Source organism: Salvelinus sp. IW2-2015, linkage group LG17, assembly GCF_002910315.2.
Source record: "Salvelinus sp. IW2-2015 linkage group LG17, ASM291031v2, whole genome shotgun sequence".
NCBI lineage: Eukaryota > Metazoa > Chordata > Actinopteri > Salmoniformes > Salmonidae > Salvelinus > Salvelinus sp. IW2-2015.
In genome coordinates, this window is record NC_036857.1 from 20,219,726 (window position 1) to 20,232,099 (window position 12,374).

Genomic DNA, 12,374 nt, shown 5'->3' on the forward strand with positions numbered 1-12,374 from the left:
TCGTCAATAGACTCTAAATGAAGCTCCCTTTACCCCTCTTTTGACATCCAGCCTACCCCTACCACCTTCTCCAACCTAGCAGTAGCACTCCCTATAGAAAAGGACTTGAATGCCTGTGACGAAGCTGACTCAGTAGCTCTCGTCATGAAAGTGCATTATTTAATTCCCCTTAGAAATTGTTTAGCGCGTTCATATTTCCCCATATATCTAGTAATTAATGTATCCTAAAGGTATATACTGTTATTCTTTTGCCAGTATCATGGGTATTTACTGTGCGCAAGGCAAGGTTAATTATGTGTCAGGGAAATGTTTGGTCGATTTGCATTGTGACGCATTTCAGTTTCCTATTTAAATGCAGAAATGTACCATTTTGCAATCCTCCAACGTGGATGCGATGTTCAGGTGCACATGAACACTTGCTACACTGACGAGAAATAAGTTTGTTTATTTCCTTATTGTAACGTGTCCTGTGTCTGAAGTTTGCGTATCTCGGAACTACATCTCGTGTCTCATGTCTGTGTGTAATGGGCGGGTGCACGGCTCCATAAGTAATATGTTTTGCTGCCTGCTGCCCTGCAGAACTATTGCTGTTAAATGTGTATTCATTAATGGAAAGTATTTCCGCTTTGAGGATAAGCAGGAATGTTTAAGATGTTTATTTAAATGGTATATGTAAATGTGGGTATAATGAAGATGTCTGTTACATGATTTAATATGTCATATTTGGGTAAAGAGCTCCATGGTTAATGGTATGGTCCATAGGGAGTGGCCGTAGGTATAAAGGTACAGTACCTGTTAGTTCAACCTGTGAACTGGGGAGTTATGTTCAGCTCTGGTATGTGAGCTGTGTMGGGAGGCTGTCCATTGCCTGGTATACCCCAACTTGCTATTTTTGGTTTGGCAAGGTAGGCCTGATTGAGGCTAGGTTTTTGATTTAGATTCAAACCTGTATTTTGAGAGTCTGTTCATMTTGTTGATACCTTTTTGTAGATTATGTAAATATTCATTGGATTTCGTCATTCACCGGGAACCACCACGACAATGACCTTTACTTGCATTACTGGAAGACTTCTCAGTAATAATACTCAAAAGTATTGCGGTTAGACCTAAGATTAACTAAAAATCAATGACAAAAACACATTACCGGAAGGATGTATTGCCTTTAATAGTCTTACTGTACATTAGAATTTACAATTGAAAAGATTTTAAGGATAACAAGTGTTAACATGATCCCAGTCTATTCTGTCTGGGACCTGATAGCACCCATGCTGACTAGAGGAAAGGAGGCCATTCCTGATATTGTTGAGGAGGTTGATTCTTGTTGATGTTAGTCCTACCACCATATTATCTATTTTTTCTGAAACAATGCTTCTGCTGCACTGGCTAAATTGTATCATATTCGGGGGATAGCACAGCTTACATCGTGAATTCTCGTCGTTCAAAGAAAGCGAGATTAGAGATAAAAAGRTCCAAATACCCATATCCATTACATTGAAACCCAGCGGCATTGCTTTAATTAAAAGCAAAGAACTGTTAACATTTTTGTGATTGTAGGATGGCTGAGATTGTTAGTTCAGCTAGAAAAATACAATGTACTTCTGCATTCTTCAACAAACAATGGATACTTTCCTCAGTGAGTAGCCATAAGCAAACCTTCAAGTCAAGAGGGACCTGGCACATATGAACTTGCCGATTTGTTAAGCCAGTTAATTGTTGCAACTGCCTGCATATGAAATTTGAATTACAGAGTGGGGAAGCATAAACGTCAAATGCCATCCTCCCTGCCAGGCAACTAACAAAATTACATGCCATGACAAACTGCGAGGGTAGGGTAAAATACAGCTTGGAATTCAATGCGGCCTCCTTTGTGAGTTCGGTGTCACAAAGAAATAACAGGGAGAGGCTGACAGGACAATCAGCCACAGCATTGGCTGACTAATAACCAAGAGAGGCTGGGCCTCCATTTAAAGTGGTTGTAAATTATTGCGTGTCATTGTCACCACTGAATCCTTGTGTTTTCAAAGCCTACTTAGCATTTACAGGGAATGTAGAAGATTGTGATAGTTGTGTATCTTCACTGTTAGTTTGGTTGAGGAGGCTGCAGCACTAACAGTGGCTGAGGGAGGGGTGTTTTATACTATATTTATTTATTTGTTTGTTTGTTTGTTTGTTTGTTGTTTTACATGTGCTCCATGTACTTTAAGTGTGTTTTATTCTGTTTTTCTCTGTGATTGAACCCCAGATATGATTATGGATTTGTGGTTTGAATGCAGGTCACTTGAGACCTTAGGGTAAACCACTGTGCATACAGTACAGCCCTTACCTTACGGGTTTTCAGCAGCTGTTCTGAAATTCATTTTTTTTATGTTCAGAGTCAGACTCATGGAAGAATAACCCCTTGAAAAACCTTGAATATGTATATCACATACAGTACCAGTATGTAGAGTATTTAAAAACAAATCCACAGACACTCAACCATCATCATGAGATGTATTTATGGATACTATTTTTACATCTTATTATTCAGTACAATGTATGTCATATTTACATAATGTAGGCAACTCAAATTATTCTAATATTAKATAGTTGTACTTAACAGACTTTTTATACTTCTAATAACTTTCAAAGAGTCAGTCAATAGTAAGGTTAACATCATTGGTTCTTAAGAAGGAACAATGTTTAAAACAAAATGTGTTTCAGCTGACTGGACAGTATTTTACAAGGCTGTAGACCCTATAGACCCCTCAAACTCAACTCTGGACCTCGAAGCCAGTGCCACTGCATTTCCTCATTGTTCCCCTCTGATCAGGGACAGATTTAGACCTGGGACACCAGGTGTGTGCAATTAATTATCAGGTAGAACAAAAAACCAGCATGCTCCGAACCTCATAGGGTAAGAGCTGAGTACCCCTGCTATAGACTATTGCCTCAGAATTCAACCATATGATGCCAGTTTTCACACATTCAATAAGTGACGACTTTGACAAAACTACAGTAGAGCAATAACCTCTGAGATAAAATGTAAAATGACATAGAAAGTTGACTCCCTAAAAGTCTTGGAAGTCTTGCCCATGGAAGCCTCTTGAAGAGGTAAAGTGTGCCAATGCCAGTCTATCTAAAGGTTGCCAATTTTATCTGGCACTAGATAAACCTTTCTAATTCATAATTTTTCAATGACTCACACAGTACTTCATCAAAACAAAATGAAAGTGACTTGTATATGAATACAATTAGAGTAGTTTTCTTTTCATGAAAAATGTGTACAGTGGAGGCAGCAAGGCATTCTCATAACTCACCACATATAACAACTTAAGTTTGCAAACTGAGAATATTGGCCTTTTGATCTACTCTTCATGGGTGACACCTTTTCACTTGTGGACATTGCCCCTTAGAAACTATTCTCTTTAGCTATAGAGAGACGGATACCTTTTGACTTGAGTAGATAGTGAGTGGAGCAGAGAAAATGTACGGGTCACATTCTTAGCGATGAGAAACATGATTATAAACTGGATGTGTTCAATGTGCGTTTATCTCTTTGAAAGTGGGATGACCAACTCTTCTATGAGAACTCATTCCCTGTAGATTAGATAATATGCTTAGGTACAGAGAAAACGTTTGACTGATGTTCCCCATAAGCGATATTTCTATGATGTTCTGAAGCACAAAAAAACATCCACTATCCATCCTAGGCCCATATTACATTTAAACAGGAAGTCAGCACTAAAATGAACCATCTTGTATTTCGAATCTCCTTTTAAAATCTAAGCTTTCTTATCCACTAACCTTCACAGCCGAGATCTGAGACCTGTCTTGCAAGCACACCTATGTGTATTGCTTTGATGTGTTGGAGTGTGTGATGTCAAGTGCCACCAAAGTGAGCTGCAACCATATTTTAAAGGGATGTGATGTGGGGAGGAGAGAGAGAATGAAAGAGAAAGAAAGAGAGATCCTCTCTATGGCCTACTCTCTTTAACCGCAACTATCCACAGCCACATTCTCTATGGCCTTCTCTCTTTATCCGCATCTATCCACAGCCACATTCTCTATGGCCTGCTCATCTTTATCCGCATCTATCCACAGCCACATCTCTATGGCCTCTTTCTCTTTTATCCGCATCTGTCCACAGGCCACATTCTCTATGGCCTTCTCTCTTTATCCGTATCTATCACACGCCACATTCTCTATGGCCTTCTCTCTTTATCTGCATCTATCCACAGCCACCATATTTCTATGGCCTATCATCTCTTATCCACATCTATCCACAGCCACGTTCTCTATGCCTTCTCTCTTTATCCGCATCTATCCACAGCCACATTCTCTATGGCCTCTCTCTTTATCCGCATCTGTCCACAGCCACATTCTCTATGGCCTTCTCTCTTTATCCGCATCTGTCCACAGCCACATTCTCTATGGCCTTCTCTCTTTATCCGATCTATCCACAGCCACATTCTCTATGGCCTTCTCTCTTTATCGCATCTATCCACAGCCACATCTCTATGGCCTTCTCTCTTTATCCGTATCTATCCACAGCCACATTCTCTATGGCCTCTCTCTTTATCTGCATCTATCCACAGCCACAATCTCTTATGGCCTTTCTCTCTTATCCGTATCTATCCCACAGCCACATTCTCTATGGCCTTCTCTCTTTATCCGCATCTATCCACAGCCACATTCTCTATGGGCCAGCTGGCTGCGGTGCTCTACTCGCGCTCCCCAACAGAAAATCACAGGATCCCCACACCCCTCATTTGACACAGTGAGGGGTTTGTGAGCTTGCTCAGGTCCAGGACCAGGCAGGAACACACAGAGAGGAAGAGGTGTGGGGGGGGGGGGGGGGGGGGGGGAGCTATACGGTAGTAATCAGGCCCCATGCTGTCATTAGACAGCGCTCTGAGGGGACTTTGGGGGCAATGTGTAACAAAACAACAGGCAGAATGAAAGAGAGTGAAATTTTATGAGATTGGGCACAGACATGAGCTGTGGTCCGACACCAAGGGGAAAAGTCCCACATGGCTGTCAGCATCCATTTTACTCCCCTCATATATAACAGTAGGGTAGAGAACTCATGCCCCAGCAGCTTAGACCTCATGTAACGCTATTCACATATAGCGTATGATGAAAAAAAAGACCAAGAAAAGATTTTCGCACGACAGCTTTTATGAATAAACAAATACTTTATTACATAATTTCAGATAATGAAATGACCCTCTACCATCCAGTGTTTCTGATGCAATGTTTAATAACAATACTGTACATGTGGATGTTCATACCAAGGTTGTTATAGTTTCATATTGTGTACAAAGAATGTGGATTTTTTAACAAAAATTTCCCTTTTTATTTTTCTGCAGGAATTGCTGGCACTCCAGTGATCTTCAATGTGAACGGAGATGCCCCTGGTCGCTATGAGATCTATCAGTACCAGATGAAACACAACACCACAGAATACAAGATCATCGGCCACTGGGCAGACCAGCTCCATTTAGAAGTATGGCTATTTCTCTCATTATGACTTCCACTTGTTTATTGCATGGCACCCGTCAAGGTTTTCAATAATGGGAATCCAAGTAAATAACATATGCAGTTCGAAATAGAGTCTGTGAGGGTTTAGACAGTACATCATATTTTAGGTGAAAAAAGATGCACTGGCTAAAAACATGTCATATTAAACCATGATATGAATGCATTATTCATTACTGTATCCATAGCAGTCCATGCACCTTGCCTTGAGTTGGGTTGCTTTACCATCAAAGTCATTCAGGTCCTGGGATTTATCTATAACACAATAGGGCAGTAGATATCAGGGGCCGGCTGTGGGGTTACTGTTGCACACCCAATCCAGATTTACCATTTTCATAGATTCCCCCCTAGCTGTTGTGAAATGCAGGCCCAGGGATAGCGATAYTAATATTCACAAAATGCTAACAACCATGTTGCCATTCAGAGACTGTTTACTTAGCTGATTCAGATTCTAAACCAGGCCATTTCAGGTAACCTGCAGGCATCCAAAACATATGATAATATACAAAATAATGGCAAAAGGACAAGYTCATTATGTAAGCCTTACCATATTACCACATTTGCTCGTTCTACCTAATTAGGTGGAAAGTGCCTTTTAAGCAAGGCTTATGTGGCTGAGAAGAGGACAGATACAGTATGTAGTTTCCTGGTGAGTTACACTATATGCAAAAGTATGTGGACACCCCTTCAAATGAGTGGATTCGGCTATTTCAGCCACACCCGTTGCTGACAGGGGTGTAAAATTGATCACACGGCCATGCAACCTCCATAGCCAACATTGGCAGTAGAATGGCATTACTGAAGAGCTCAGTGACTTTCAACCTGGCACCGTCATAGGATACCACCTTTCCAACAAGTCGGTTTGTCAAATTTCTGCCCTGCTAGAGCTGCCCCGGTCAACTGTAAGTGCTGTTATTGTAAAGTGGAAACATCTAGGAGCAACAACAGCTCAGCCTCGAAGTGGTAGGCCACACAAGCTCACAGAATGGGACCGCCGAGTGCTGAATCGCGTAAAAATCGTCTGTCCTCAGTTGCAACACTCACTACCGAGTTCCAAACTCCTTCTGGAAGCAACGTCAGCACAAGAACGGTTTGTCGGGAGCTTCATGAAATGGGATTCTATGGTCGAGCAGCCGCWCACAAGCTTAATATCACCATGCACAATGCTATGCATCGGCTGGAGTGGTGTAAAGCTCGCCACCATTGGACTCTGGAGCAGTGGAAACGTGTTTTCTGGAGTGATGAATCACACTTCACCATCTGGCAGTCCGACGGATTAATCTTGGCGGATGCCAGGAGAGAACGCTACCTGCCCCAATGCATAGTGCCAACTGTAAAGTTTGGTGGTGGAGGGATAATGGTTTGGGACTCTTTTTCATGGTTTGGGCTAGGTCCCTTAGTGCCAGTGAAGTGAAATCTTAACTCTGCAGTATACAATGACATTCTAGATGATTCTTTGCAGAAATGGTTTGTTGAGATCGTTGTGGAAGAACTTGACTGGCCTGCACAGAGCCCTGACCTCAACCCCATCAATTACCTTTGGGATGAATTGGAACATTGACTGTGAGCCAGGCCTAATCACCCAACATCAATGCCCAACCTCACTAATGCTCTTGTGGCTGAATGGAAGCAAGTCCCCGGCAGCAATGTTCAAACATCTAGCGAAAAGCCTTCCCAGAAAAGTGGAGGCTGTTATAGCAGCAAAGGGGGGACCAACTCCATATTGGTGTAGTCGTCTTGTTAGATGGTGTTTTTTTAAATGGTCCTTAAAAACAGATGTCTTTCATCCCACCCCCTTGTGTTTGGATTTATTCTAATCCACTAAAAGTTAATTGAATTGTGCCCTCATGCATATGTAATATTCCTTTTTAATATGCAACAACATAAACAAGATAGTTGTGGCCACACAATGTGATCAGTGTTAACTTTAACAGGCAGCTCAACCGAGTGGGTCATCTACATTTTGGCCAATTGTATTCCTGAATGCTGGTCATTGACCTAATGCACAGCCAACACTTCCTGTCCTTTCAAAATAGGATTTTACCCTTCTACATTAATTATATTCAATTTACTATCTATTAGTTATATATTAATAGCTATTAATMCATATATTAATACCAAGAAAGTGATATTTCTCCATTTCTATTTTAGATTTAAGATGATAAAATAGTAACGAAAAGTATAGTTTTATTGACCTATTAATGAACTGCTGTTAATGTAAATGGTTAGCTWACTGATATATCCTAGATCCCTAGTTAACCATTGGTAATCTGAACATAGTAGACTACATAATTTCTGAAGAGGTGTCATTTCAGAATGAGGGGTGCTGTAGCTCTGCTGGTGTTGTTATTCTGTATTCTGTATTCTGTCGAGTGCATGAGCTCAGGAAAGGAGGAGAGTGGAGGGGTCGGAGAATGACATCATTCAACAGAGTGACAATGAAGAGGTAGTGAGCAGGGTGAAGGATTCAGATTAAGAGCCAAAGGCCTGAGGAAACAGAGACGACCCACAACTGACTGGCAAAGCCACCACACACACACCTGCAGTAGACTCCTCTCCCCCGCTCCCTTCCCCTCCCTGCCTGCCTGCCATGTACTCAATCATACTTAAACATTAATTATATATACCCATTGATTCTTAAAGAATATACCTTATAAATGCCTTATGAGGTTAGTATGTGGAAAAAAAATATAAAACAAATGCAACAATTTAAGATTTTACGTGAGTTACAGTCATATAAGGATAGTCAATTGAAATAATTCATTAGGCCTAATCTATGGATTTCATATGACTGGGCAGGGCGCAGATGGGTGGCAGGAGGCATAGGCCACCGTGGTTACATGTGGTTTTGTCCGTTGGAATACTGCAAATTCTAAATAACGTTGGAGCGACTTATGGTAGAGCAATTAACATTAATTCTCTGCAGCAGCTCTGGTCGAATTCCTGCAGTCAGCATGCCAATTGCCGCTCCTCAAAACTTGAGACTGTGGTATTGTGTTTTCTTGTGTGACAAAACTGCACATTTTAGAGTGGCTTTTATTGTCCCCAGCAAATGTGCACCTGTTAATGATCATGCGTTTATCAGCTTGTCATATGCATACTGTCAGGTGGATGGATTATGTTTTGCAAGGAGGAAATGCTACTAACAGGGATGTAAACAAATCTGTGCAAAAAATTTGCGAAATAAGCTTTGTGTGTATGGACATTTTGACATCTTTATTTCAGCTCATGAAACATGGGACAACACTTTACATGTTGTGTTAAAAATTTGTTCCATTATAGATAGCAGATTAATAGAGAGAATTAGAGGTGACTATTCTGTCGTTCTGCCCCTGTGCAAGGCGTTTAACCCACTGTTCCCTGGGAGCCGATGGCATGTCGATTAAGGCAGCCCCACCTCTCTGTTCAGAGGGGTTGGGTTAATGCGGATAACACATTTAGTTGAATTCTATCAGTTGTTCATTGACTAAGTATCCCTTTCCCTTATTTTGAAGGACAGGAAGTTGGCTGGGCATTTGGCCAAGGACAGACATTCCACATTTAACCCACCAATTGTGAAAATAAGTAGTTTTTTTGGTTTATATGGAAAAACAAGCCTATTTTCAGTTTTTGTATGAGATCATTTGGCAATAATATAATGAAATTAACATATGATTTTTGTTTGCCATATTTTATCCTCTCAATAATGTAATTTAGTATGACATTATCGGATCTCCTATTTTTTAAAACACGGATTCAAAGACAGTTGAAACCAGGAAGTGAACGCGAGCAAGACAACACTCATATTACCCAAAATTTTACTCGTGCATCAGGAAATGACAAGTTTTAAAATGTTGTTGACCTCTAAAACTTATATTTTCAAAATTATATACTAATTGTTTTCAATTTTAGTAATATCTTGAAAATATGTCTACCAGGCGGTTGAGTTACCCATTAAGGAATGCTTTTCAGTAAGATAGTGATAATGACAATGGAGAATATTGTTATGGATTTTTTATTTGTGAAATACAAAAATCCTTTCAATCCATATCAGTATCCTCCTCTGGCTCTTATCTTCAATATGTTTCACATATTTTCAGGACATGTAAATTTACTGGATTCTAAGATGTTATCATTTTATTATATTTGATTCAGTCCTCATTTAACTAGGCCTATCTTCCGTTTTAAGTAATGAGGCGATGTAAATTCATGTATAATTTTTTAGATGCTTTAAAAAGTCTATGCAAATTCCAATGCAAAATGTGTTTTATCTAATTGGCAGCCAACTGGCTGGTTTAAGTCATGAAACATTTTTTTTTTTTTTTTATAAATCTTTTTGGGTGCAGTTTAAAGGTTTTTAATGCATGTTTCTTTGCATAATATAATTGTTTGATAAGTGCAAATGTTAATCTAAGTTTAATCAAATTTCATTAGGCCTATTCATGGAAAATATGCTTTCATAAAGTACACTATAACAGTCACAGACAGAGAGATAACTCCTCCACTTCTTCCCCTTCTCTCCACCAGACTAAGGAGATGCGGTGGCCTGGTGGGACATGGCAGGTACCCCAGTCTATCTGCAGTCAGCCCTGTCATCCTGGGGAGAGGAAGAAAACAGTGAAGGGTGTCCCCTGCTGTTGGCACTGTGAGCGCTGTGATGGCTACCAGTACCAGGCCGACACCTACAGCTGTAAGATGTGCCGCTTTGACCTGCGGCCCAACGAGAACCACACCGCCTGCGAGGCCATCCCGATCGTCAAGCTGGAGTGGAGTTCCCCCTGGGCCGTCATCCCCGTCCTCATCGCTGTGCTGGGCATCATGGCCACCATGTTTGTGGTGGCCACCTTCATCCGCTACAACGACACCCCCATTGTGAAGGCATCAGGGCGCGAACTCAGCTATGTGCTGTTGACGGGCATCTTCCTGTGCTACGCCACCACTTTCCTCATGATCTCAGCGCCTGACGTTGGAATCTGTTCCCTCCGACGGATCTTCCTAGGTTTGGGAATGAGTATTAGCTATGCAGCGCTGCTCACCAAGACCAACCGTATCTATCGCATCTTTGAGCAGGGCAAGATGTCAGTGAGCGCCCCCAGGTTCATCTCCCCAGCCTCCCAGCTGGTCATCACCTTCAGCCTGATCTCAGTGCAGCTCCTGGGGGTGTGCATCTGGTTCGGTGTAGACCCATCTCAGGCTATCATCGACTATGAGGACCAGCGCACGTCCAACCCGGACATGTCCCGTGGCGTGCTCAAATGTGACATCTCAGACCTTTCACTGATCTGCCTGCTTGGCTTCAGCATGCTGCTCATGGTCACCTGTACAGTGTATGCCATCAAGACCCGGGGGGTGCCAGAGACCTTCAACGAGGCCAAGCCCATCGGCTTCACCATGTACACCACCTGTATCGTCTGGCTAGCCTTCATACCCATCTTCTTTGGGACTTCACAKTCAACAGAAAAGGTGAATGTTTACTTTAACAATTTTACTCTTGGTAATGATGCTTTTAAATGCATTACCTATTAATTCATAATCATCCAATTTTAAATGTTTTGTTGTTGAACTTTACTTATATTATGATAGCAACATTTTTGTTTCATTATGTATCTTCAAAATTGTTTAAAACAATAATTTATGAAATCATTTAGTTATCCTTGACAGCCATTACTCATACTATCCTGTTTTGAGGAATTTTCCAATGTTGGCCGATTGAACTAGAACTTGTAAAACTAGTTTGTAAGTAGCGAGCACCATGATGACAAGCAAATTAAATTCACTCGTGTATGCCGAGGATTTGTCAAATCTGTCCAAGAGCAGATYCCATTGAAGCTAATCACAGAAAGGGGGGGAAAAGCATGTGATCCTCCTAGAACAGAGCAAAACTGGTCTACAACCCCRGTGTCTCGAAAAATAATACACATTCATAGGTTTTGAATTTAATTTCGCTCTCCATTGGGTTCTAAAAATAAAGAGTCGCACACTCTATATATAAACTCCCAGTCATTTATTGGGTAAATCACCAACGTTTCGGGATCCCTGTGCCTTCTTCAGGGTCTGACCCTGAATGTATTATTTTTTTATAGCTTATAGTTTATTCGCCATTAGTCAGTACCTCTATAGTCGTGGCCAAAAGTTTTGAGAATGACACAAATATTAATTTTCACAAAGTTTGCTGCTTCAGTGTCTTTAGATATTTTTGTCAGATGTTACTATGGAATACTGAAGTATAATTACAAGCATTTCATAACTGTCAAAGGCTTTTATTGACAATTACATGAAGTTGATGCAAAGAGTCAGTATTTGCAGTGTTGACCCTTCTTTTTTCAAGACCTCTGKAATCTGCCCTGGCATGCTGTCAATTAACTTCTGGGCCACATCCTGACTGATGGCAGCCCATTCTTGCATAATCAATGCTTGGAGTTTGTCAGAATTTGGGGGGTTTTGTTTGTCCAACCGCCTCTTGAGGATTGACCACACGTTCTCAATGGGATTAAGGTCTGGGGAGTTTCCTGGCCAAGGACTCAAAATATCGATGTTTTGTTCCCCGAGCCACTTAGTTATCACTTTTGCTCTATGGTAAGGTGCTCCATCATGCTGGAAAAGGCATTGTTCGTCACCAAACTGTTCCTGGATGGTTGGGAGAAGTTGCTCTCGGAGGATGTGTTGGTACCATTCTTTATTCATGGCTGTGTTCTTAGGCAAAATTGTGAGTGAGCCCACTCCCTTGGCTGAGAAGCAACCCCACACATGAATGGTCTCAGGATGCTTTACTGTTGGCATGACACAGGACTGATGGTAGTGCTCACCTTGTCTTCTCCGTACAAGCTTTTTTCCGTATGCCCCAAACAATCGGAAAGGGAATTCATCAGAGAAAATGA

General features: G+C 41.2%; 1 protein-coding gene across 1 annotated transcript in view; it reads left to right on the top strand.

The window, feature by feature from the left end:
* Nucleotides 1–12,374, top strand: part of LOC111977225 (metabotropic glutamate receptor 4-like) — a 309,721-nt gene that overhangs the window by 288,653 nt on the left and 8,694 nt on the right. Inside the window, exons 8-9 of the mRNA XM_024006595.1 lie at nt 5,349–5,485; nt 10,024–10,959. Coding sequence (XP_023862363.1) covers nt 5,349–5,485; nt 10,024–10,959 — 1,073 coding nt within the window. The remainder of the gene's footprint in view (nt 1–5,348; nt 5,486–10,023; nt 10,960–12,374) is intronic.